We start from the raw sequence: 27,516 nt of genomic DNA on the forward strand, positions 1-27,516 counted from the left end.
CTCTGAAGGTATAAATAAATTTCCCCAAGAGCCACACACTACAAAAAAGCAACATCTGAATCTCCAACTAGGTCGTTAAAGCTCTAGGAATGAGCTTCACCTATATGTAATTTATATGTAATTTATATAAGACTCTAATATTAATTGAAGCATCATATCACAAACACAAGCCTGGCGATTTATTCTGGAAGAAGACACTTGAATGTCCTTTATTGGCCTGTTGATTCTTCTCAGGAGTCTGACAGAGTATCCTCTGAACCTCAGGGATTCTTATCTTCTGAAACTCACAACCAGCTCCTACTTCCCTAATAAAGAATCACCTGCAGAGTTCATGATTGAGGGAGGAGAGGAACTGAAATAGTAGTGGATCAGTAACATTTAGAATCAAATCAAAATACTGAGGGCTCTTGCAGAAAATATTAACTGCTCTTTCACAACACTCTTCATCTGAATAATGTAAACTGAAATGATCTGAACAATCAAAGGTAATAAATATCTTTAAGACATAAATAAGTTCTTTAAACACTGAAAGAAAGATGAAAATTTTCATTTGAAAGAAGAATAACAATGATTCTCTCTCTCTCTCTCTCTCTCTCTCTCTCTCTCTCTCTCTCTCTCTCTCTCTCTCCTCCCTCCGAGTGTTCCCATAACATTTAAAGGATTGCTTATCTTGATATTACATATCTGTCATTTATGTTACAACAATAAGACTATTTATTTTAACTTAATATAACTCTTGATTAAAATGTACTCTGTTGTTTTAACCAGCCTCAATGTTGTGTCTCATAAGCATGAAGATGCCATTTTCTTGGCAGAGATCTTTTAAAAATGTAAACCCTCGACAAGAAAAAATACACATATATAATGCATATATATAACTATATTTTATGGTTTATTTGACTACATCTATGTTTGATTATGTATTACATGTGTTTTGTACAGGATTTTTGCATATAAATTAATCTACCTCATAGCAGGAATGCCAGTGGAATGTTTCATACATCCAAACATAAATAAATGGAAAGCAAACAGATGTTGCAAAGACCTTAATTTTGAGTCTGAGCCTGAGAACACAGAACAGTTTTGTGAATTTGGCTGCTAAGCTGTTGAGATTCTATTCTTTCAGCCCAAGATGTTATCAGTGTATGTCACAAAATAGCAATAGTTCTCTGAGTCAGGAAACTTACAGAAAACAGCAAGTGTTAATTTATTATACAGGATGCTTTCTTTTTTTCTCTTAAAGTATTGTTCATCTTCTATACAGTGTCCAAATATGTTTGCAGGTCATTGATACTTTCTAGAGTCCACAATTAAATCTATAAATGACATAAAGAAACACTAACCTGGTTGCTACATACTAAAATATATCCACAGGTTTCTTGTAGGAGAACCACCAATAGTGTGGTTTTCAATTAGCCAAAAGTATTGTGACCTAGCAAAATTTAGTAACCCTATTTTAATCAAATATAGATGAGCATATGAACCATATAATTTAGTCTTGGTCTGTAACATGGAATAGAAAATATATGAAAAATGTGTACATAGGATCACAAATTCACCAGTATGAGCATGGGACACTCACACTGGTCTCTCGGTCTCTCTTTCTATAGCTCTCACAATTATTTTTTGTGTTGCTAATCAAAATATTACATTACTTTTTCTCTTATAATTATCAACAAGAACCATTAAATAAAATATAATTAGTAAAAGCCTGGTGAAATACAGTGGATTGCAAGGAGAATAAACTTAGTGAGAGGACCCTGCAGGCTTCAGGAATCTGGAGATTACAATGAGGTCATCAGGCCAGATTAGTTGTAAGTGCAGACACACACAACATTTTTACCACTACTTTATATTTTCAAAATTTAGATTCTACCCAATATTGAGAAATCTAAAATGATCATATTGGATTGATCATAGTGGTAGTGTTAAAAGGGAAGGTCCAGAAGTTGATTCTAATTAATGAAAAGGAAAGAGCTTTTATGAAAGAGAAAGCTGTTAGAGTTCTGCATGTGTTATGAAAAAGAAAAGAAAGGAAGAAAGTAGTGAATCACATGGGTCAAAGAAATAAAGAAAAGAAATAATGTAGGAGAGAAAACAGGCAGGTTGGAAACAGGGAAGAAGAAATCTACTGCAACCGTGAAGAATAATACTATCTTTAACTTCTTTAAAATAATACTTGATTAATTCTTTTTAAAAAAAAAAGTATTCAATGTGTTTGAATTGTGTTCATATCCTAATACTTCAGAAGATACCCTACTTTCTTAACCACAATTGACTGTTAAGAGACAGACAGACAGAGACCGAGACCCAGACCGAGAGAGAGAGAAAGAGAGAGAGAGAGAGAGAGAGAGAGAGAGAGAGAGAGAGAGAGAGAGAGAGAGGCAGACAGAGACAGAGACAGAGACAGAGACAGAGACAGAGACAGAGACAGAGACAGAGACAGAGAAGACTACTGAGCCTGGTTTCTGTTTCCCAAACACTCCAGGGTATTGGGGCTGTTCTAGAATGTTGTCAAATACTACTGATCGATGGCACACTTAAAGAAAACCAAATGTGTCTCTGTCAGCAGCTGTTAATTTCCAAAGTTCATCTGGGCATAGGTAATTGGTTCTTACTCCACCTCACCCCACCTCACCCCACCTCACCCCACCTCACCCCACCTCACCCCACCTCACCCCACCTCACCCCACCTCACCTCACCCTACCTCACCCCACTTCACTTTGCCTCACCTCACATCTTTCATGCTGAGACTTTTACCTGGCTTGAGTTGCACAGATGTCATGCATGCTCCCACATATGAATTTATATGTGCAACTGCCCTGCTCTATCAGAAAAAAAAAAAAAAACTGTTTCTTTGAAATTATCCATCACCTCTGGGAATTAAAATTTCTCTGTCTTGTCTTCCACAATGATCACCATGCTTTGGAGAGAGGGGCCATAATAGAAATATCCCAATTACGGCTCAATATTCCATCTTTTCAATTTGAACATTGACTAGTTGTGGGTCTCTGTGTCAGTTGCCATCTACTTGGGGAGGAAAAAAATAGCTTTTCTGATGAGGATTGAGTGATGCTCTGACCTATAGGTATGGAGATAAGTTATTGGTAGTTGTTTTAATACTGTATTGGCTGGTTTTGTGTCAACTTGACACAGGCTGGAGTTATCACAGAGAAATAAGCTTCAGTTGAGGAAATGCCTCCATGAGATCCAGCTGTAAGGCATTTTCTCAATTAGTGATCAAGGGAGGATGGCCCCTTGTTGGTGGTGTCATCCCTGGGCTGGTAGCCTTGAGTTCTATAAAAAAAGCAAGCTGAGCAAGCCAGGAGAAGCAAGCCAGTGAGTAACATCCCTCCACACCCTCTGCATCAGCTCCTGCTTCCTGATCTGCTTGAGTTCCAGTCCTGGCTTCCTTTGGTGATGATGAAGAGCAATGTGGAATTGTAAGCTAATTAAACCCTTTCCTCCCCATGCTTCTTGGTCATAATGTTTGTGCAGGAATAGAAACCCTGAGTAAGACAAATATTATGCCCATTTAGTGAAATAATACTAGTAGGTTCTGCCATACAGCCTATCACTTATCTAGTCTTATGTTCTTAACCCAAATAATCTTGCCAGTAATGAGATCCATCCCATTGAACAGGCCCTAAAAACAACTAGAAAGTTAGCCCCATAGCTATAGATCTGACAGAGAGTTAATATCTGGAACATACAGAGAACTTAAAAGTCTATAGCTCATAAAAGAAACCATCTCAACTAAACATTGGGCTAAGGAACCAAAAGACAATATGCAAATATCTGAGAAAAATATATAAAAAATTTTGGCATTGCTTTTTCTGTATGTGTATGTTTTAAGAAACTCTAATACTTTCAAAGCCTTTAGTGTCTATAATCCTTTCCCATCATTCTTCCTTACCTACCTTTCCACCTCACACTCCATTTTATTTGTCCTTCCAGTTACATTAATTCCCTTTTATATCACTCCATTCTATCTTCTTCCCTTGCAAGCACAGTGTTTGTCCCACAGCCTCTTACTATTTTCATAGCCTCTGTGGGTATTCCAAATGAATAGCACATACAAGAAGATTCAAAGCTAACATCCACATCTGGGAGAAAACAGATGATATTTGTTTTTCTGTGTCTGGGTTTCATCACTCAGAATGCTCATTTGTTTTTAATTTTATCCACTCACCTGTGAGTTTTGTGATTTTATTTTTCATAAGAGCTTAATAATATTTCATTGTGTAAATACACATATTTATTATGTGTATATTATAACTCACAGATATAGGCTGTTTTCTGTTTTGTGGATATTGTGAGTAGAGCAGCAGTGAGCATGGATAAGCCCTTTTATCTCTGCAGTAGGTAGCAGAGTGCTTTGGGGAGATGCGTAAGAGTAGTATAGCTATATCATGTGGTAGAAATATTTCTAGCTTTGTTGTACCTTTAAAAACTATAGACATGTCCTAAAATATATACACACATATACATAAAAGAATTTAAATGGAGTTACCCTGTAATAGGGTAACAGTATGCCTACTAGAGCATACCCATTAGAAAATAAAATCTCTAGCACTGAGACATCTTTCTGAGTTGATGACCAGAGTAGGTTTGGGCCAAGACACGCCTAAGCACAGTAGGCTATTGCTCTTTCTCTCAGTAACCCTTCTGAAACCTGATGCTAAGACTCTTTTGCTGAAGACACCACATATTTGAATCATACACTAGAGAAATGAAGCTGGTACTAATTTGACTCATGTTCAGTGACTAGCTTTTATAGTTTAGAAAGGTGCTATGTAGGCTGTCAGAGAGAAGTAGCCATTACCCTTACTTAGCTTCAATTGATGTGAGTGACATCAATGACTGTAAATGCCCACTGATGTAATAGTGGCATGAATTCTATGAAAATGTCCCACTTTCTTCCTATAGAAACTGTACTGTAATCTCTGCACCTAGGTTGCTATATGCTAATTAGCCATATGCTAAAAGTGACACAATCTTAAATCTCCTTTGTTTATTTTGCATCTTCTATAACTTAATATCCTATGCCTTGTTTTATCCTAATAATCTCTGGAAGGACCAAAACGGTGCTTCTATTTCAGTATGATAAATGTAGAGAAGACAACAGGACTTTGTGGTTCAGTAAGTAGATTGAACATTGAGCATACACACTGTAAACATTTCTATAGGAGGAAGAGATAACGTTTCAAAATTTTAGTCTCTTAAGTCTTCAGAATCCAGAAAGATGAATTACTTGTCCTGTCTGTTATACTAAACAGAAGCTGACAGCTATGTTTAATTTATCTGGCTCAGTGTTACAGAGCCTTTTAGCCATTTCATTTCATTATATTCCTCTTGAAATATTTGCTCTGGTAAGAAGAAGCAAATATTGGGTTTTACAATCCATTTACTGGGATAGCGGTGATGATAATCTGACATCACAGAACCAAAGCTTATTTCTTGAGAAGCATTTTCTCTCCAGGTACAATATCCTCAAGAGTACGTTCCATCTCATCCTTCCTCAATTTATATTTCTTGAAACTTAGAATAAACACAAATACAACCCCATACCCAATACTTTGGTAAATCTAATTTTTATGAATTAGCTTTAACCTTTTGCAGTCACTAAGAAAATCTTTCCTGATTGATGCAATCTTTAATGCAAAATGTGCTGTGTATACCATGTTGTTATGCTATACATGTGACCCATGTTGCATGGAAACAATGTCACTTGCAAACAAGCAATTTCTTTCCAACAAAGGGAAGATTAACACAGATGCCCATGGGAAGGAGCTAACTGTAATGTTCTTTTCTTAATGGAGGACTGGAACATGTAGAATTTAGCCCTAAACTACATGCCGGAATAGAAGATTGTTTGTCCTTCCAGTGGGAAGATTCTTCTTTACTTGGTAGCTGAATTTCCCTGCATAGTATTTAAAAGGTATATGGCATTCATTTATTGTGAGGATATTCTAACCCACCCAGTAAATACAATAACCACATGGAAGTGAGCTGAAAAATGCCATACTTCTATCTGTGCAAAGCCCCATTTCTCTCTCTAGCCCATGGAGAGATAGCAAGAAAGCATTGCTACATCATGGGATTAGATGTTCTCTTGATGTGCTACAAAGCTTAATATAATTATGAAAATGAACTAATTTAAAAGCCCCAATGATAGGATTTATAAATGGATTTTAGAAAGCCTCAAATTATGGCAAATTAACTACATGCAGTACACACTGTCCGTGGGTATCCTGTTTTGTTGAACTATTCAGTGAATGCTATTGGACACATCTGTACCCATACTGGGACCCTTCAGCTCTGATATTCATGATGTTTTATAATGATTTCTTACTGCACTTCAGGATTTTAAAAAAAATGTTTTTCCTGAGAGATTTAGCTGTTGTGATATTAACCAGGCAAACAGAAAAGTATTTGACCTACTAAAAAACTATAGGGACTCTATAAGAAATTCTTTAGCAAGAACATTCTAATTTGAAAATGATTTAATAATGTAAAAACAATATTGGGTTGCATACAAAGTTATTAAATTAAAATGCACCATTTGCCTTGACTCACTAATGGAAGTTTAAAAAAATAAGCAAGTTTCAGTCCTAGAAAGATTCACATAATAAAGCTAAAGGTGGGCATATTGAATATTTGAGATGTTACTAGACAATCATTTAATACACAACTCTGAGTTCAGTTATGTCACCCAAAATTCACATGCCAAGGTCCCCGTAACCTCAGACAAGATTAAAGATTCCAAGTTGGAATCTTTAATGTCTACCTCCTGCTGCATCTGTTTATTAATTTAGAAAACACTAAATAATTCAGATTTCTTTGAGAGATTAATAAGAATCAGTGCAGCCTCTTTAGCCTTTTACCGATATGTCGCTGGTATGAACAAACTGGGTATGGGAAATGTTGGATGCTTATCCTAATAGAGCTGAAATCTTGGTATAAAGATTCATTCCCTCATTACTTATAATAATTCTGACTGCTATTGTCCAGGCAGACATTTATTATTTTGTATATGAAAAGGCACTAGAGTAGCACATTTCTTGGTGGAGCATGGGAATAAATGTTTTCTGAATTTTGGTCCCTCCGAGTACCATGTAATGAGCTCTCCTAAGCCAATGCTAAGGTGCTATGTAAAATCCTGTGTAATAAGCCAATAGCAAGCTCTGTGTGACCTCTAGGAGACAATTCCAAGAGATCAGGACTCTTTCTCCTCCTCCTCCTCCTCCTCCTCCTCCTCCTCCTCCTCCTCCTCCTCCTCCTCCTCCTCCATCCACTGCCTCCCCAGCCAGTGTCTGCCATGAAAGGACAAGGAGAGCTCAGGTCTGAGAAGCTGGGACTCTGCATATCAGCACAAAGCAAGCAGCAGAATACAAATCATCAGCTTTGCTCTAGGAATGTCTTTGTTTACAGTACCAAGGAAAAACTTTTAAAGGCCTGCCACATTTGCATTGAGTCTGTCACTCACAGATCTAATTTTGATTCCTGGCCTGTAAAATGATCTTGTGTTCCATTAAAAAAATAAAGTTTTACAAGGTTAATTTCAGTGTCCGAAAACATAGGCATCTAGCAGACGTTAGAAGAAATGAAGTTTGCTTAATGAAAGGTGGGTAATAACATTCATTCAAAGTAGCTTATTGGATTACATAGGCAAAAATAGACCTTCTGAGGCAATTCTGATTGAATTTGCATGTAAATTGTCAAGCTAAACTTTATTTTTCTTTGACCAATAATGTTTTTCAACTTAGTTCATTGTCTATGTAAAATGTCTTTCAAATGGAAGAATGTCTTTGTTGAATGGGTTCAGAGTCACAGAATATAAGTAACCATAGAGATGCATAGAAACTGTCCACCGATCCTTCTCTGTTTGGGGATTCTGAAACTAGAACTACAGACTAAGAAGATAGCAGAGGAATCTGTGATTAGAACCTACCTTCCTTTATCAAGCCTGTATTAATGAGGAACTAGTACATGGATTTATATTTATGTCAAGCTTGGTGTTGATGAGCAAAGGTTCATATAAAGGTTATTCCTACAGAAATGTCTGTCCTCTCTACTTTGAACTCTGGTAATTGATGCTTCTCTAGGTATTGCTCTCTAGATCAATAAAATGATTTTAAGGTATTCAAAAAGTCTTTTTTTTTTTTTTTTTTTTTTTTTCTGAAATTATCCTGCATCACTTCTCTTATAGCTTCCAGCTGTTGGAGGACAATTGTCATTTACCATCTCATACGACCTTGAAGAAGAGGACGACGATACAGAAAAGTTACTTCAGCTAATGATTATCTTAGAGGTATGAAAATAAATGTGTTACTTTAAATATATATAGTATCTTTATTTACCTTAGGTCATTTACACTGCTTATAATACAAGTATATTGGCTGATGTATATTTACACACTATGAAAGAAAATACACCTTAGTGATTTCATGCCATGCTCATGTTTTAATCTGAGACATGTGAAGAAAATAAAAGAACAAATGAGTTCTGATGAAAAAAAAAAAAGGAAAGACCATTTAGAAATATTTTGAAACTTAAAGTTAAAATACGATCATACTGCCATGCTGATAAGGTTGTACAATCCATGTGTTTAGCTCAGTACTGATTTATGTAACATGTTATATTGTAGACTCTATTGCTTGCTTTTTGCTTTGGTAGCCAAATAGAAATGGGGAAGGCAATTACTTGTTGAGCTGTTGGTAACTTCTGACTTCAAAATCTTACTTTAAGAAGAAATGATACAAGATAAGCTGCATTTGGGAAGTAGAAGGCCATGGACCTTCATGGTTCCCAGTGCTACTACAGTAACACACTTAGAACTCTTACTTCCTAGCACTGTGGTGATGCTTTCTTCTGTCACATATGTACCCATTGGCACACACGTAATTGTGGATCAGTGGTTCCAAATGGAAGGTGAAGACTGAGCTTCAGGCTCTGTACTTGTCAAGAGCCTTCTTTGCTTTGGGGTCAGTGTCAGGATGACAACATTACTCTTTCATAGTGAATTTCTTTCAGAATTGAGTGAAATGATTTAGACTTCATAGAAATATAAAACTATGTGTGCATCTTGTGGTACTTTAAAGATAAAAATTCTCTTACGCGTGACAATTAAGAGATGATATATCTCTAAAATGTTAAAGGAAAACAGTTACTTGAATGCCCTCATTAAATGAAAATAATTCTTATCATGAGGCTGCTGTCCTATTTTGAACATTAGTGTGGAGAGCTTCCCTTCTGTAAAAGTCAGAAATCTTTTTATGTACATGTTAATAAAAGTTCCCTCCCTAATTTACTCTAGTTCCTATCTCTGCCATAAATATATGATACATTTATGCTTGCATGAAGCAAAATAGTTTGAAATGACATATGCATATGAGGCATGTATTATTTTAGTTAATGGAGAAAGTGAATATATACAAAATTACAATGGTAGACTTTGTAATGGAGGAGATGAAGGGTGATCTTCACGTTGCTTATTCTTTGTTTCCTGTGAAACAGAAATATGCTGAATGACAGAGAAAACTGACCTTAAGTTAGAGCCCTCATTAGGATACTCTTTAGTGGAGAATCCAAATTCAAAGGGCTTTTCTAATTTTTTACTTTTATTGCAATTATATCTCCATATACTTTCCTTTTCCCCCTTTAGGGAAATAACTTGAGAATCAGCACAGCCTATAAGGAGGTGTACTTAGAGCCCTCTGAAGAACATGTTGAGGAGTTAACACTCAAAGAAGAGTCCTTTACCATGCATGGAACACATTTGCCAGTCAGTAGAAAGGATTTCATGATCGTGCTCGCAAAGTTGGAGAGAATCCTCATACAAATCACATACAACTTAGGGATGGACGCCATCTTCAGGTGAGATCTAGAACTCCACCTCCCAGAATCATGTGTATCTGAGGCAAAGGTTTGCCAGAAAAGCACATTTTAAAAGGTCTATGTTTGTGGCTTAAAGTGAAAAAATAAGCATAAGTTCTGGCTGGTTTCTAGGAGGTAATTATATGTAAGCTTTAAATTTTAAATGTTAAGAGCAATGTATTGGACTTTTAATGCTGACAAATTCTCTACAGTTTTTAATGGCTCCCTATTGACAAGCAAAAAGACAGTTTCTTTTATGGCATCTCAGATTATAAAATACTGAAGATATATGATTGCAAGGTGCTCATACTGAGAAAGTGGTTTGTTAAAATATTTTTTCTATTAATTAACTAGTTTCTAATAGTATCTAGATTTTAATAAGAAATACAGGTCTCTTCACTTACATAATTACACATCTCTGTAAGACACTGTGGCACTGTGATAGCAAAGAGTAGGAGATTTTAAAGATTAAATAAACTCTGTTGAACTTGACAATTTATTGGTATTTGTGGAACCTCGATTTTAAGTTCAATAAAGCCCATAACAATATGTATCTCATCCCTCAGGATTGTAGTTAAAGTGATATTTAATTTGGACATTTTTAAAGGCTAGTTCCTTCTTAGTATCCATATTATTTACTATAAAGAGAGCACCATGCCTTGAGCCAAACTGATCTTCGAAGTCTAACTAAAATCTCCCATGTTTCTAATTTAGAAATAATGGCATCCTGTTTGGTAAAAATTTTATTTCATATATATTGAAAGATCCTTTTCCTCCTTTTAAAGATCTAGTTAGTAACACAAAATAACATTGCACCTTCATTCTCAATCAGATGAAGTCAGAAGACTAAGTTTGATGCCACATGGACAACTGGTATACCTTTATTCAGAGCCATAACTCCTACTCTGGATTTTTCAGTAGCAGATTCTACCTCAATTATTTGCTAGTGTTGCCAGGTTTGTCTTTCACTTGTAATATTTCAGCGAATTCCAATCATCATTATCATTTTCCCACGGAGGGAGCTACAGATTTGAAAACAAAATCATTGCCAAACAATGTGCCTCTTTTGCATAGGCGATTCTGCTAGAAGCTGGGTTAAAGTGCTATAAAGATGAGAGGCAGCACTTAGGAATTAATTATGTTTTTCCCCGTTTAGTAAATAGAGATTGTCATGATGCTTAAACACTATAAAGAAATGAGTCCTCCAGCTTTCGAAGTGAATGACAACCAAATTGACCAAAAGTGGCTGGAGGGCTTATTTCTTGTTGTCACATTGTTTCTCAGGCTAGTTAATTCAAAGACACTTCCTCATGATTTCTGTCAGACAATTTCAAAGTCTACCTATTTTAAAAGCATTGGTTTCATTTAAATCCTTCTGATGTTCTCTCTGAACTTACGCATGTGGTCATGGAATGTGGCTACGTGGACAGACTTAGCAGCTCTTCAAGAATGTGACTGCTTTTGCCACCCTTATTACTGAAGTGCTGTGGTCCAAAAAGTGGAGCTGCAGCTCATTCTAGGAGAGCTGAAAGTCAGCATGAATCCTGAGTCAGTAAACTTGCCATATTTTACTTATCTCTGATCTACCAATAGATTCCGTCATATTTGTAAAACACTGCTTGAATTGCTTTCAACTTGTGTTGCACAGTAGGCTTCTGAGTTGGTATACCATTTCTGTGCAAGCACAAGGAAATTGAAGATATTGCAGGAGCAATTCATATTTAGACTTACTGAAGGGTAGTTATCTCAGCAAAATGGGCTTAGGTTCACCCAGTTACATGGCTAGGTGGAATTGAATAGGAAACTGAGCTGTGGGTCAAAGATTTTGACTTCTGTCTCTGACGCAGCTATTTAATAGCTGTAAGCATGAATATGGCTTTGACCTCTTTGTGCTCCAGTCACTTCATTTCTGAAACAAGGAAGACAATTGCCTTGCCAACGTCAGAAGGTCACTTTGAGAATGGAATTAGAGAATTGCTGAAATACTTTTCTAACAGAAAATCAGCTCACACATATGAAGTATTTATCGCTGACCAATCTCATTCCAGGTGAATACACTTTCTAGAAATACCACTCAAGCTTGAAGACATGCAGCATATGAAATACTCTGCTATATCCACAACTGAGTGTTTACTCCCCTGCTTACGTAGAATGCTGAAAGATTCCTTCAGTGTAGTTAATTGATATCCTCTTTATGATCTAATTTAGTAAAATGAATAGGAAACAAATAAACACTATTTTTCTCACAGAACAGTGGCTTGGCACATAAGCCATCAGTACCATTTTGGATACCTAGCTTCCTCATAAATCTGGGGTGAACATGATGACTTGCCTGGAATCCTATTACTTAAGAAGTGGAGACAGGGGATTGTTCTCAAATGCAAGCTAGACTAGAGAAATTGATGAATTCCAGTTTTAAGTGAAAGACTTTGTTTCAGTACATGAAGTGAATATCTATTCAGGAAGACGTCCAGTATCAACCTCTGGTTCTATATGCATACTCATTTGTACATATGTAAATGTATACACACACACACACACACACCAAAATAAAGAAATGTAAGATAAATCAAGTATTTGCATGCATTTCCTTTTTAAGTTAATCCAAATCTTGTCTTTAGTAGCATCATTGACAATTAAGCAAAGTATTTCCTAAGTATCTAAGTACAGAACTCTTCACAAATTATCTTCCTTCTGCATCTACAATGACATCATTATAGTTCACCAAATTCTACTCCTTTGGAGATTATTACATTTCCCTTGACTCCTGAGATCAAAGGATGTGGTTTGGCCAATGCAATGGAAACCAGTGTGATTTGCATCTTCCCTGAACAGGAACACTGAACTGCCAGTGTAAGACTTCCTAGAGTTTATTCAGCAACCAGAAAATAAACAACCTGAAATTCCAACAGGATATGGAGGTCAGCACCCTGGCTTTTTAAATCTTCTAGTTGCTGAAGAAAGGTTGATTTTTGAAAATCCTCCTACAGGCCTGGATCAACTATCAGAATTTGAAGTAGCTACCACAGAAGAATGGAGTCCGTTGTAACTTTTTCAAGATACACTTTAAATGCATTCATTGAATGCAAACAAACACAGAATCTTTAAAAAGACACATTTAACAATATTTGTTTATTTTATTATACTGTTGCTTTGCCTGTTTGTATCTTGATGCACCATGTGAACATCTGGTGCCTTAGAAGCCAGAAGAGGGTGTAGGTTCATCTGGAGCTGAAGTTCCAGGCAGGTGTGAGCTGCTTTATAGGCGCTAGGAATCAAACCTGGGTCCACTGGCAGAGCAGCCAGTGCCTCTTAACTGATGAGCCATGTCTCCAGCACCCCCTGAAAACATTTTCATTTGACATATAGCAGTTATACATATTGATGAACTTCATATACATGAATAAAACTATTTATGAACTCAGCCTTATACAGAACCTTTTAAAGTCAAGATATTTTTACGTGAATTTTATAGTGAATTTAGGGGTTTTGATTGAATAGAATTTGACAGAGTTTGTATTATAAATTACTAGGAAAAACCTCAAGAGCAAAATCATCTGGTAATCAGAGACATGAAGTTGATGAGCACATTGTCTCTACATTTGAAATGAACCATCCAGGTGTCCATATTTTAAAGAAATATGTTGACAAGGACCCTAGGACTTAAAAATATAAGTAGTTTAAAGAACACACTTTTCATCCTGCTGTTAATGAGAGGTAGAGCCAGGGCTTAAGCCCACAGGCATTTCATCCCAGAGTCTTTAATGCTTGTCTGTAAATATTGGACTCATTCTGTCTGCAAACACATACTGAGCATCTCACGTGCATATCTGTCTAAATCTCAGTGCTCAGCCTTGTAAACTGGTGTAAGCAATATCTGAATTTCTGGACTGAAGATGAAGGAAGGGAACAATGCCTGTGTAGCATCTGATTTAGCAGCATAGGTTAGAATGCAATGTGAAGCAATGAACTCAAAGAATAATCCAGACTAGAAGCAAGATGCACATATTTTTAGCAATATAATGGACACTACAATATGAGTAAACACTTTGTGCACATGAGTGTCTAAGGAAAAGGAGGTAAAATCTTAGACTATCATTTCGTTTATAGAAATGACTGTAGTGGCATCAGAATTTCTCATTTATTTCTTCTACTTGGCATAGATCAGAATGTTTGGGGGACTGAGGAGATGAGATTGCTTAGTAAATGCACTGCTTGGCACACAAGCATGAGGGCTAGAATTTAGAGCCCTAACAGCAACTCTCAGCTGTAATCCCAGTACCCTAGAGGTGGAGATAATGAATACATAGGAGGCACTGGACAGTCAGTCTGACAGAACTGGTGCACTGCAGTATAGAGAGTAAGAAATCATGTTTTTTTAAAAAATGAAATGGGGAAACATTGCTGAAGATACCCAACATTGACCTCATGCATGCTTACATGCATGCTTTTGGCACACACACATACACATACACATACACATACACATACACATACACATACCATACACATACACAGATTATAACACACATACCACATGTACCACACACAAACATGTACCCCACACACATACACACAAACATACCATTCTTACCCAAACACACAGACCTCTCCCACACGTACACACACAATGTACAGTCATACCCGACATACACACACAATTTTATCTTATCTATATTTTCAAGTCATAATAACAAGTCAGGTAAAGGACTTGATAACACAAACACACAGAGAGAGAGACCTCACACTACATACATACCACACACACACAACACATACAACACACACATATCACACACATCACACACCACACACACACAACCACACACACAGTGTTTGAAGTTGAGGAATTCTACTGTCCCAGAAGCTCCTTCATACCACTGAGTCATTCTGTTGCCTCTTTAGGAGAAATGAAATAGAAATGATCAGTCACCTCTGATGAGAGGGACTTTGTAAAATCCCCAAAAGGCAGTGGCCAGATCTGCCTGTGGTACTGCTTAACCTCGGCCTCGCCTATGTTAATCTAGCTTTTCAATGCTGAGCTAAAACCCCAGCTCTCGTCTCATTTTGTATTTGAAGCATAGTTTTGCTGAGTTGTCCTGGATGGCTCTGCACTCTTCCCTGTAGCTCAAGCAGGTCTTGAACTGGCCTTGTTCTTGCCTCTCAGTATTCCAAGTGCTGGTATCAAAAGTCTTCATGGCCAGGCTCAATTTTGAGGCTCATGCTGAATCATGCCTTAGGCTTTGACAAATGCAAACAGAATAAAATATTTTTACTAGCAATAAAATCTTTCTATGTTGATTTATCCTAAGTTAATTTTATGTTGAATAAAATGAAAGTCTTTGATTAAGTAAAATGTGTTAGGAAAAGGCAAGTGATACTAGTGTTTCATTTTGTTTTGGTGGTTTTAGTTTTACCATGACTCAGTCAACTTTGTTTAGAAGTTTAATCAAACAGAAATATATTAACCGGACACTGTCTGATGCAACTCAAATATTTTCTACAGTGACTTTTGTAGTCATGTCTCTTCTCTCCATCCATCATCTTATCTGTATTTTCAAGTCATCATAAGGAGAATCAGTTCAGGCACTTGACTTCTTAGACAACGCTTGGAGAGTTCATGCATTTTCAATGTTCAATACTTTATTCCTGCTGACACTTTGTATTTAAATTAATGCAGCTTGGTATCAAGAGAAGCAAATGACCATATTGAGTGTGGGGGGCAGAAATAAACTGAAACCTTCTTCCTGGGTAACACTTAAAACTCTTAAATGCATTAAAATCCCATTTCACAAACAGCAGAACTTAATGAACATTGGGATTGCTCAGTGAATACTAATGTGAAATATTACAGGGAAAGATGGCTTAGTGTTGAAATTTCTCACAGCTCAAAATGGTTACAGAGATTAAGGAGACAAACATCTGCTGTTCAAAAGACAAAGGAGAGTTGGTAGTTCACTGAAAATATTTTTTTTTGTTTTGTATCTTTATTTTTAAATTGTTTCTTAGAGAACTCAAATGATCATTCTTCTGCATGTCCTTTCCTTAGGTTTTCCATGTCATTTTTTATAATCAAAGTCCTGAAACATATCTGTCTTTATAAATCAAACTGCTAGTTAGTAAGCTGTGGTTCTTTTATATGGTAATCAACTAATTTATCAACAGTGAAACCATTTGATTCTTAATGATCAGAATTATAGGCTTATTATTTGATAGTACATTAATTCTAGGCAGCTAGATGCCATGATATATTAAGGACATTTCTGGCCTCTGGTTGTAAGCCCAAACGAACTTTTCCTCATTTCTTTCCATTCAGATCAAATATATAATTTAACTTTTACTCACTACTTTTTATTATTTTTTTGAAATGTGGGTGGGCCTATTGTCCTTGGCTATTTTAGACAATACATATAATGTAACAATGTTCCATTCACCTACTAACTTATGTATAGTATTTTAATTAATCCTCAATATGTCTACCGTTTATCCAACCATCCATCCACTCCTTAATACATTCAACTATCATTCATGTATTTATCAAAAGTTCATAAGGTTCATCTAAGACCACCTGCATATCAGATATTTACATTACTATTTGTAAAAGTAGCAAAATTATACTTATGATGTAGCAACTAAAATAATTGTATGATTGAGGTCACCAGAACATAAAGAACTAATGGTATTAAGGGGCCACCGAATTAGAAAGTTTGAAAACAACAGATCTAGATAGAAGAAGTGACTGTTGCATAATATTGTGACTATCCTAAATGACATAATTGTACCCTTTAAAATGAGAGCTGACCTCATGAATTTCTACCCTTAACTGTGAAATTATTGAAAATTCATCGAGGAATTAAGAGAGGAAGGAAAGGATAGAGATATGGAAAGAGACATAGAGGAATAGACAGAGATTTTCTTTAGGAATGGAGCCCTATAGAAGTAACGCATGTGCTGGTGGATGCTTCACACCTGAGCATGTAGAGGCAACATGAACTGAGGAAGTGACTTGAAGGAACATGAACATGAAGTGAACTGAAGATTATTTTGTTTGTTTGTTTTTTCTTGTTTTGTAGAAAGGAAAAGGGAATGGAGAAATAGAGGAGGAGCTGAAGGGGAGGGAATGGAGAAGGTATTTGATCAAAATATATTATATGTGTATACGGACTTCTCAACTAATGAAAAAATTACTAATTTTATTTGTGAATGTAATCTTAAATAGTAAGAGATAAGTAAGGAAATGCCCATGAAGGTATATCTTTCATGTATATGGTTACCTGGTGAACAAAAACTCCACTTTGTGATTTTTTTTAAGTAACCCCTGTATAGAAACACCTTAACTGCCCATCAGTCTAAGACTTTTCACCAAGATGTTCAAAGAAAGCACTCAAAAATAGTGCTGTGTGAATATGCACTTAAACATTCCAGATGTCACTCACTAAGTGCCCAGAAAGATTCCATCCATTTACTTATTTAAAAGACTCAATTAAATATTCTTTTCTGCTTCAAGGATTATATAGAAATTAATACTTATTCCAATGGTCTATCCAGATAACAGGAAGGAAGAAAGTGAACAGCAACAAATGAAAAGAAAAAAATCTATCTTTCAACCAATAAATACACCAGAAAACCTCAGAAAGTTCTCAAAAGGAGGAATATAAATTGCCAATAGATAGTTTAAAATGTATTCAGTATCTTTTACCAGCAGGGAAACAGGCATTAAAACTTCTTTAGACTCCATCTCATTCCACTAGAATGACTACCATCAAGAAAACAAATGACAGCAAATGTGAGTGAGGATTTTGAATGAGGAGCCTTTATTTATAGTTAGTGGGAGAGTAAGCTGGTGTAGCCACTGTAAAAATCAGTGTGGGGATTTTAAAAACACTAGAAAAAGCATGACAACACAATCCAGCTATACCACACCTCAACCACCACATAACCAAGGTATTCTTCATCCTGCCCCAGAGATACTTGCATACTGATGTTTATAGCTGCTCTATTCGTAACAGCAGGTAAAGGATTCACAACATGCCTCTGCATCCTTTGATATGTACCTTCTTTCTGCCCTCTCTTTCACAATGTTCCTAAGCCTGGGACAGAGTGCTACCCTATATAGGAACACTCCACTGTTGCTAATTCTCATGTTTTATTGGTTTCAAGTCTCTACATTGATCAATGTCCACTGCAAAAGAAACATCTTTGATGAAAGTTGAAACACTAATCTGTAGGCATAAAAACCAATACTTAGAAGGCAAACTGACACCATGACCAATTAGCAAAGCAGTAGTAATGAGTTCAACCCTAGCGTGTATGATCTCCCAGCCATGACATTTGGTCATAATCTAATCGGAATGTGTTTAATTACTGGTTACCCCCTTAACAACATGTCACTATTATGCCTGAGGACATTTTCTCCAGCTAGGTCATTACTGGACCTCATGGGGTCTGAAGCTTAGTAGGACTATTGATGGCTTTTTCTTTCAAACAACTTGAATAGCAGCATGCAGTGCCATGAAAGCTAGTTAGAAGAAAACATTTCAGCTCAGGTCCAACCTGGTTCCTCAATATCCTATGACCCAAGTGTGTGGTATCTTAAACAATATGGTTTTGTGTTCTAATTCTGGTGGGCAATCAAGGACATTAATAATAGTCTGTATTGTTTGGCATACTCTGGGCCTCTTTGCACAAACAACTTACAAAGATCCATCTCACATGTGATACTAGGATTTTTACTTGATGATCTTATCATTTGCCAATTTTTTATTTAAATGAAATAATCTCTTATACCCTTTTTTATTTTTGAGACAGGTTTTGCTGTATAACTCATACCAACCAATAGTTTCTTTCACTAGTTTCATAATTTCTTATCTTTAGGACTTGAATCCATTTTGCCGTTTTTATAATTGTTATTTTTTGTTTCTTGCTGTTTGTTTTTATTTAGTTTTATGTAGAGAGGGAGAAAGAATTCAGGTTTGATCATCTGCACTCTTGAAGGTGTTGTCATTTTTAATGAAAATTGCATTGAATATGAATGTAGTGGGTTTGCATGTTATGGGCATTTTGGTCATATTAGATATTACAATACATAAACTATAGATATCAATTTTGTTTCCTCTTCAATTTCTGTCACTGTTGTTCTAATTTTCATTCTAGAAGGACTTATTTCCTGGGTTAGTTTATTACATGATATTTTTAGAATTAAATTGATTTCCTAATTTCTTTCTCAGCAGTGGTGTTGGTAGTGTACAAAAATTCTAAATTTTGAATGCTGAGTTTTCTATCATTCTAGCCATTCCATTTTTCTTGATAACTACATAGTTATATGTCTACATATACATGATACATATAGCAAGTGCCATGTAGTCTTCAAGTCGAGTAATTTGACTTTCTTACTGACCATTTGGATAATTTCTGTTTCTTTGCCTTGGCAATTTTTTCTAAATATATATTTTGATTATACTGTGACAGGTTAAAATGAATTAAAGAGCTTCCTTATCACTGTGATGGCATTCCTGACTGTAACAACTGAAGAGAGGAGAAACATATTTTGGCTTATAGTTGAGATGTACAGAGACAGCAACTTAAGAACCAGTGTATTAGACCTCCATAGACTAAGAAGCAGAAAAACTTGACCAGAAGCACAGATAAACTATAATTCTCAAAACATACCTGCATAGTTCTCTGTCCAATATCCCAAAGATTCTATAGCCTTTCAAAACAGCACCATCATGTAAAGAGTATGTTCAAACACATGAAAGTTTTGAAGACATTTTTATATAGTATAGTTTGTTGCATCTCAGTGGGTTTGGAAGCAGAAATATCTTGAGACAGAAATAGGCTTGAACTATAATCTTCAAGGACAAAGTCTATGGCTCCACGTTTGTTATCTCATGCCTATGTCAGAAGACCCCACAATCATCCCAAAACACCATCACTGGTGGGGGATCAAGTGTTCAAGACGCCATGTGAAGGCATATATGATACTTCAAATTTAAATCATAGCCATAAATTATAGCTAGATTTTATATATATATATAATTACCTCATATAAGACTAGTGCTAGATAAATAGATGTTGATGAATTATTTAGGAAATAATGATAAGGGAAATTTTAAAAGATTAAAGATAATTTTAAAAAGAAAATAAAGCCTACATAATTTGACAAAAACATCTGCAGATGCTCAGTACAAACACAAGTGGTTTTTTTTTTTTCCAAATATCTTCAGTCTATACTGGTTGACTCCATGAATGCAAAGTCCATTGGTAGTCAATATTGATTCTATAATGAAAGATTGAAGCTTCAAGTTTTAGAAGCATTCTTTTCAACATAGATAACTCCTTCATATTTACATACGGATATTCACATATCAACATCCAGCCAGCTTCAAAATACCTCATAGTTTCTAATACTATGTCGTTCCTCTCTTCCCAGGCTGAGCGCTGTCAATCTTGAATCTGCCGTTCCCTATCCTACTGATAGAAGTATCGCAACTGCTGTGGAAATTTGCCAGTGTCCACCCGGGTACAGTGGCAGCTCTTGTGAAGTAAGTTTGTAGAAACCAATCCCTCAGACAGTGTTGCCGATGATCTGCTCTCCAATGAATGCTTTGAAAATTTTAGCCTGTAACTGAACAGACAAGTGACAGCATATTACTTAAATTAAACTAGCTTTGTTTTTTTAATCCTTTGATAATTCCATAGATGATTTTGATAAAATATGATGGTCACTGGGCCCCCAAGTGGGTGCTTTTTTTCTAGTTTGTATCTACTTTCTGATTGTTGATACTAATTTACTTAGTCCAATGAGTGTTACCCATATGTGTGTGGATGTGTACCATCTTAGACAGCATGGACAGCCTACCCCCAGAGTAGACATAACCCCAGAGAAGAATGGTTCTTCCTCTCCTTAACAGCTATCTAATAGCTTCTCAGTTAGGTGTAGGGCCTTGGGAGCCCCTTTTTCATCCATGCTATATTGATCAAGTAATGAGAATGTCTGCCTAGAGTTCATGGCTTTAAAATAAAGTACTAACCATGCATTTTCAAAGCTATAGTGCCCTTTGAAGTATTTTGTCCTACTATAACTGTGATCTCTGTGTTTCTTCCCATTTTAGCCAGCAATGTATTGATGGTAGCAAATTAATATTGCAAAAAATATTTTCCTTTTATTTGTATTAAGAGATGGACATATGTTTTATTTCCCTTTCCTCCCCCTCTTTTACATCCTATCACCCATCCCTTCTATTTCTTTCTGAAAAAAAAAAAAAAAAGTATTCAAGACCCAGTCTTCTAAAGCACTCAATCCTTAAAGCTTCAAGAGCAGAGTGTGTGGAAGAAATAACTGTTCCTGAAAACTTTTTTCCACTTTTGAGAACCTGAAGCTGGAAATCTTATTTTTTAATAGTATAGAATATAGTTTATTTAGGGCATGGGGAGGAGAGTTGAGGGGGTAATAGACACAGAGAAAGGGAGACAGAGGGGGGAGGGAAAGTGAAGGGGAAGAGGAGGGGAGAAGAGAAGAGAATGGGAGAGGGAAGAGGAGGGGAGGGGAGAAGAGGATAGGATGGGGAAGAGGAAGAAGAGAGGAGAGGAGAGGAGAGGAGAGGAGAGGAGAGGAGAGGAGAGGAGAGGAGAGGAGAGGAGAGGAGAGGAGAGGAGAGGAGAGGAGAGGAGAGGAGAGAGAAGGAAAGGAAGACAGGAGGAGAGGCCAGCCATGAGCATATGGAGAGAGGGGGAAGGGGAATGCAGAGAGAAGGGACAGAGGGTAAAGATGGTAAGAGAGTAAAAGAGCAAGAGAAACAGAGTGAAGCTTGAGATCTTTATTATTGTCTTATTGTTCTAGATTTGTAATTTTTCTTAAAAAAATCAATACTTCTTAATAACTTGGTATATCATTTTAGAGTCATTTTTGAAAGATTGATTCTATGTGTTTTCTTTTAGGTAGTTTGAAATTTGATTTACTTGAAATCTCTTCATGTGTATGTATGTTCTTGTGTGTGTGTGTGTGTGTGTGTGTGTGTGTGTGTGTGTGTGTGTGTGCGTGTGCATGTGTGTGTGTGTTTGATTTTTCTAGGTGGAAGGAATGGCTTATAGATAAGGAAGAGTTTAAGTTGCATTAAGTTGGTATCTTGAATCATTTGAGTGCTCTGAGATGTTCCTACAATACTACTTATGCCATCTGAGGAAGCACCCCAGGCATAACTTTGCTGGTTCTCATGTGCTTTAAAGTAATACATGCTTCCAGAGGCTACACAGAGCTTAAAGTCATGTTCGTGACTAATGTGTTTTCTTTTAACCTGGGTACAGATTTGCCCAGCTAGGAATGAATCTAAATGGAATTCATTGAAGTACTTGCTTTTCTAAAATTTATAGAGATAAGAGAAAAATTATCATGGATATGAATTAGTTATGTCAACTCAAATTTGATTTTACATATAAAACACATGCTGTACTTGATAAGATATTCCGTTATTACAAGCCTTCCAGTTTTGATTTCAAACCAGGCAGCTCCCTTTGAAGCTTTAAACTCCTATTTCAGTTGGAATAATAAATGCCCTCGTTCTATTCTTGCTTTTAATATAGTTCTACTTTACTCTCAGCTCTCCCTATGAACTTTTTTGCTAAATTCCCATTGAATATAAAATCATCTGAATATTTTGGACTTGTTCAATTATGTGCTTTCTTTCGTTTTTCCTTTAGAATTATTTTGGTAAGTTATATATTTAGTGCATTTTATGAATTCATATATAAAAATATCCGTAAGTATACAGCACAATCTCTGTCCTTAAAGATCTAGTAATCTGTTTAGATAGACAGAACAAATACCACTAAGAAATCGAATCACAGCACTCTTGTAATTAAAGGAGCAGTAAGAGGTACATATTGTAATGCAATAATTATTCAATGCCTGAGCTGTTCAGTGTACAGAGATATCTGGGAAAGTCTCACAGAGACCTTAAGAAGCAATAGAGAGGAAGAATGGAGCATGCAAGCATGAAAAGAACAAAGAAATAGAGAAGGGAAAACAAGAGCTTCAACTTCTTCTAGTAAAATAATTGATAATTATTTGAAATGGCTAAAAAGGACTTAGTTGGGTCAGAGCAATGAAATTTTAAAATTCTGAACTTCCTTCCTTTTCTTTATTTAACCTCTGTTAACTCCTAATTTTTTTATTAAATCCTCTGTCTTTCAGAGGAAATATTCTCCATCTCTGATCTTGACTGGTTTTGTTTGCCTTGATCATTCATAGGTCCAGTCACTCTCGGTTTGTTATCACTAATCCGGGCTGTGGTTGAGCAAACTACTAAAACCATTATATGTTAGTTCTAGCCTGAGGAATCAACAGTTTATACAGTCAACAGCCCATCAGATGACCCTATTACTAAGTCATTCTCTTTTATTTGGGGGTGGGGGTCACAATGCTGATTCAGAATAATGGTTGATGGGTTAGTTTTAATTATCAAATTTTACTTCAAACTGCTATAGTAACAAAAGTTACTATAGTTTTTTCTATTATGTTTTCTCTCTCATTGTGTTTTACACCATATGAACTTCTATGACTAGTTTCTACAACTGTTTTTGTGCCTAGTGTCTTATAATTTGCCTTTTTGACAGATGAAGAAGTGTAAAGGACGTGAGCTAATAATAAAGTTTTAGGCTGAATGCTTTTTTTCTACAGAATTAAATTAATATTAACTAATTTTCAGATGTATTTATATTTTCATTTAGCTGACAATTTTTGATGAGCATATATATTTGAGACAATTAAGGCCTTAGACATAGTTGCTTTAAGTATTACAAATGTTGAATATAAATCATCACTGAAGGTGAGGAGACAGATGCACAGTTAAGAGCACTGGCTTCTCTTCCAGTTGATGCTGGTTCTGTTTTCAGCTCCCGTATGGTGGCTCATAAACATCTGTAACTCTAGTCCCAGGCAATGCCATTCCCTATTCTAACCTGTTGTGGCACCAGACACACATAGGATGAACATACATACAAGCAGAGCATAAAGTAAATAAATGCAATTTTCAGTAGCTGAAATAAATAAAGGTGCTGTGATTGGATGTAGGCATATGAGTATACGAAAATTGGAGTAGCTAGTTAAAAAAAAATGTCAGGATAGACTTTCTGTGGTGATGATAAATGGAATGTTGAAGAACCAAAGCACAGCTGTTGTAAAAAGAGACCGTGAACTGGTGATGTTACGCTATGAGTGCGCACATTTAGCCAAAGCTTAATAAGCAGGGGAAACAGTAGCCCGTGGTGTGAACTTGAGGAGCCGAGGCTTGCCTAATAAGAATTTGAGATTTTATTTAAATGTCATGGAAAATAATGAGAGGCCGTGATTTGATAAATGACAAAATGTGATGCCATCGGCGGAGCTGGAAAAGATTTGGAAAGGGATATTTTGACGGGTGAAAAGAGAAAAATTAAGAGTCAGTTTGAGAAATAAGACTAGACAGTCTATGAGATCCATGTCAGTGTCTAATTAGAGTGAAGGACTTGAATGAGCACATGTCTATGGTTTGATTAGTGTTGCGAGTCAAGCCATCAAATAAGTTATTCAAGAGAGAGCATGAGAATTAAGATAAATCATAATGTCCAGAGGGCTTCTAATAACAATTCACTGAATCCTAGTAGGAAAAATGGCAAGGAGAAAGAGTGGAACTTTTTGGAAGTGTGAAGTCTTAGAGTTAGAAAAAGACGCAGTTGAGGGAGAGAGGATTCACCTGGTCACATGACAATGATGATGGATGAAATAGAATGGAATTGTAGGATTTCATTTGGCTACCTTGAACTTTTGGGCAAGAGCAAAAGCAATTTTGCTCGAGTAGTTGTAAGAACGGAGTGAAGTGTGCAAGATCATTTAGGAGGTAAGGGTGTTCAGTTTTACTAGAATCAAGACAGTTGCAAATTGTGTCTTGTATGATAATTTTACCTGGCGACAATGGACCATATTATACAAGGACATATACAAGGAGAGTAATTATTCAGTTAAAATAAAACCCGGGAGACAGGATGTTGTAAAAACATAAACTGGGTTCTAGAATCTGAGTGAAATAATACTCCTTTTAGAATACTCTGCTCTCCCCATTCCTAGTATTTTGGAGGGAAAAATGGGTGGAGAGGAGTAGATACGTATGTTGGTGTTAGTTGGCTTGTAAGTGGAAAAATGATTATAATGGCTTTAATTTTTCTGTGAGTATTCATATAAATTCCATGGCTAAGGAAAGGGTGCATCAGTTACTTCTCTGTTGCTGTGAAAAAATAGCAATGACCAAGATAACTTACAGAAGAAAACATTGTGCTAACACCTCAGAGGGTTACAGGCTATGATGGAAAAGCAAATTCACATTGATAGAAACAGCTCAGAATACACATCTTGATTTGCAAGCAGGAAAAGGAGGGCATGCTATGAATGGAGCATAGTCTTGTAAAATGCCAAAGCCCAATCTCCCCAGTAACATACCTCCACAAGGAAAGCCACACCTCTAAATCCTTCCCAAATAGGTCCGCAAAATGGAGACAACATACTCAAGTGTATGAGCATACAGAAGTCATATTTACTCAAACCACCTGAAAGTATAAGTAACTAGAATGCTTTTAGAAAGAGGACTGATTTAAGTACATTTCAAAAATACTGTTTTAAAAACCATGTATTAAAGAACGGTACTGTGAGGACCTGATCTGACAAAAATAAGTCGCTTCTCTTTGTCTTGTCAATATCTTTACATTTTACCTCCTTCTGAATATTGTAAGCTTACAGATCTTGAAAAATATATGTTAGAGAAAGAATCATTTGAATTGAAACAGAAACAATGTACTGAAAGGAGAAAAAAAATTAGAACCATTGTCTCTGTACTGTTCAAATTAAGAGGCAAGTGGATCTTATTTTCTCCAGATAAGAAATATCAGTATACCTTTTTCATATGTTTGTTATTGTTGTTCAAATGGAAGGTTCTTCACATCCTGAGGCAAAAGGATCATTTTCAACATGACATAGGCACAGCATGGTTCTATGTAGTTTATTACTTTAGTGGTTTTCTCTAGTTTCCATTTCCTTCCCAAAAAAAGGAAACTTTTTTGAAATATGAGGTATATTTAACCATCCAGAAGCATAATAAATAACTCACAAGATGCAATTGCAACCTGAGGGTATCATAAACTTCCAGAGGGCAGCAAAATTTGCACATTTTTTTTTTTACATCTCCTCTCGTCTGTGTAAGTCCACACACAAAGGCAATATAATGAACAATGAGAAGAGATATGGGGTGCTCACCCACATGGAAAACCTGCCATGCAAATACCCCACTGTACTTGGTTTTCTGTTTTCAAATAATTTTGCTTCAAATTAAAAAAAAAATCAGTGGTGAATATAAGCATACTTACAGTCAAATAACATAAATGAAGCAGCAAGGCAATATATGCTAAATAAGTCACAGTCTATTTTATACAAATTAGAGAAGGCATAAAGGACAGAGGAAATGAAAGATGAAATACATGGATGCTGAACATGTACCAGTCACTGGGCATGTTTTCACGTGAAAGAGGGGAGGAGACAGATATATTTTCCAAATGACTCCAAAGATTTTATGTAAGTAGCAGCATCAGGGCAGTCAGTATGTGGGAAAAGGTAACCCATGCCAAGAACCAATCTGTGATGACAGTGTGTACTTTTTTTATGCCTAAGATTCTATGGCTCCTTTCATCATGGCTGATTTTCTCAGTGCCCTTCCTTCTGTTTCCTGGTCTGTGCTTTTTTTTTTTCTTTGAGACTGTCACATTTCAATTCTTTATATCTGTCCTTTATTTTACCATTTCAGAAGAGACACCAAGCTAATGCTTCCTCTAATCTCATACCTGCCAGTAACAGTAAGGTCAGTACAAAGTCCTGGAGTCAGGGGTAATAGTACGGTAGTAATGTTTCAATAATGGATCCACTTTGACAAACACATTTGCTGAATTTGCTACCTGGGTTATTTTCTATTATCAGAAAAAAAGGGAACTACTTTTCTTTTATTTTTAGTACCGAAAAATGACTGAAACCTTACGTTTCTTTTAGGCATGTTGGCCTCGGCACCGAAGAGTTAATGGCACTATTTTCGGTGGCATCTGTGAACCATGTCAGTGCTTTGCTCATGCAGAAGCCTGTGATGACATCACAGGAGAGTGTCTGGTAAGTGTTTCTCTCTTGAAGATACTAATTGACAAGGCTGAAATTTACTCAGCAAACCCTGGAATTTGGTTGCTACCATTGCAAACTTGAACATGTAGGTCAAGAAGTGAGTTAGAAGCTAAGAATGTTCTTTCATATGTGATCTCCCTAGCAACTATGAAAAGTAATTTTTCATATTGACTAACAAGTGAATTAGGATCAAATATATCATTATAAAATGTAACTAATGACTCAGATACACAAGTACTCTGAATATATATGTTTTCTCTCTCTTCTATAAATTTACCCAAAGTAGACTGTTCTAAAACACAAAATGATTTAGATCCCTATAACATGAAAAACAAAATGCAACCATTAAAAATAAAAACAATTCACATTTTGCACCTTAGGGGCTTCTTATACTTTGGAAATTGGGGTACATTGCATATGTTTATTTGAACTCTTAAACACTGAGATC

At 36.1% G+C, this 27,516-nt stretch overlaps 1 protein-coding gene across 2 annotated transcripts in view; it reads left to right on the forward strand.

The window, feature by feature from the left end:
* The window catches only part of Lama2 (laminin subunit alpha 2), a 572,138-nt gene that overhangs the window by 317,333 nt on the left and 227,289 nt on the right, over positions 1–27,516 (forward strand). For both annotated transcript variants that reach the window (XM_076927972.1, XM_076927973.1), the window contains exons 13-16: positions 8,214–8,315; positions 9,669–9,880; positions 20,313–20,424; positions 26,946–27,059. In XM_076927972.1, coding sequence (XP_076784087.1) covers positions 8,214–8,315; positions 9,669–9,880; positions 20,313–20,424; positions 26,946–27,059 — 540 coding nt within the window. The remainder of the gene's footprint in view (positions 1–8,213; positions 8,316–9,668; positions 9,881–20,312; positions 20,425–26,945; positions 27,060–27,516) is intronic.

The sequence above is a fragment of the Arvicanthis niloticus genome, chromosome 30, assembly GCF_011762505.2.
Source record: "Arvicanthis niloticus isolate mArvNil1 chromosome 30, mArvNil1.pat.X, whole genome shotgun sequence".
NCBI classification, from domain to species: domain Eukaryota; kingdom Metazoa; phylum Chordata; class Mammalia; order Rodentia; family Muridae; genus Arvicanthis; species Arvicanthis niloticus.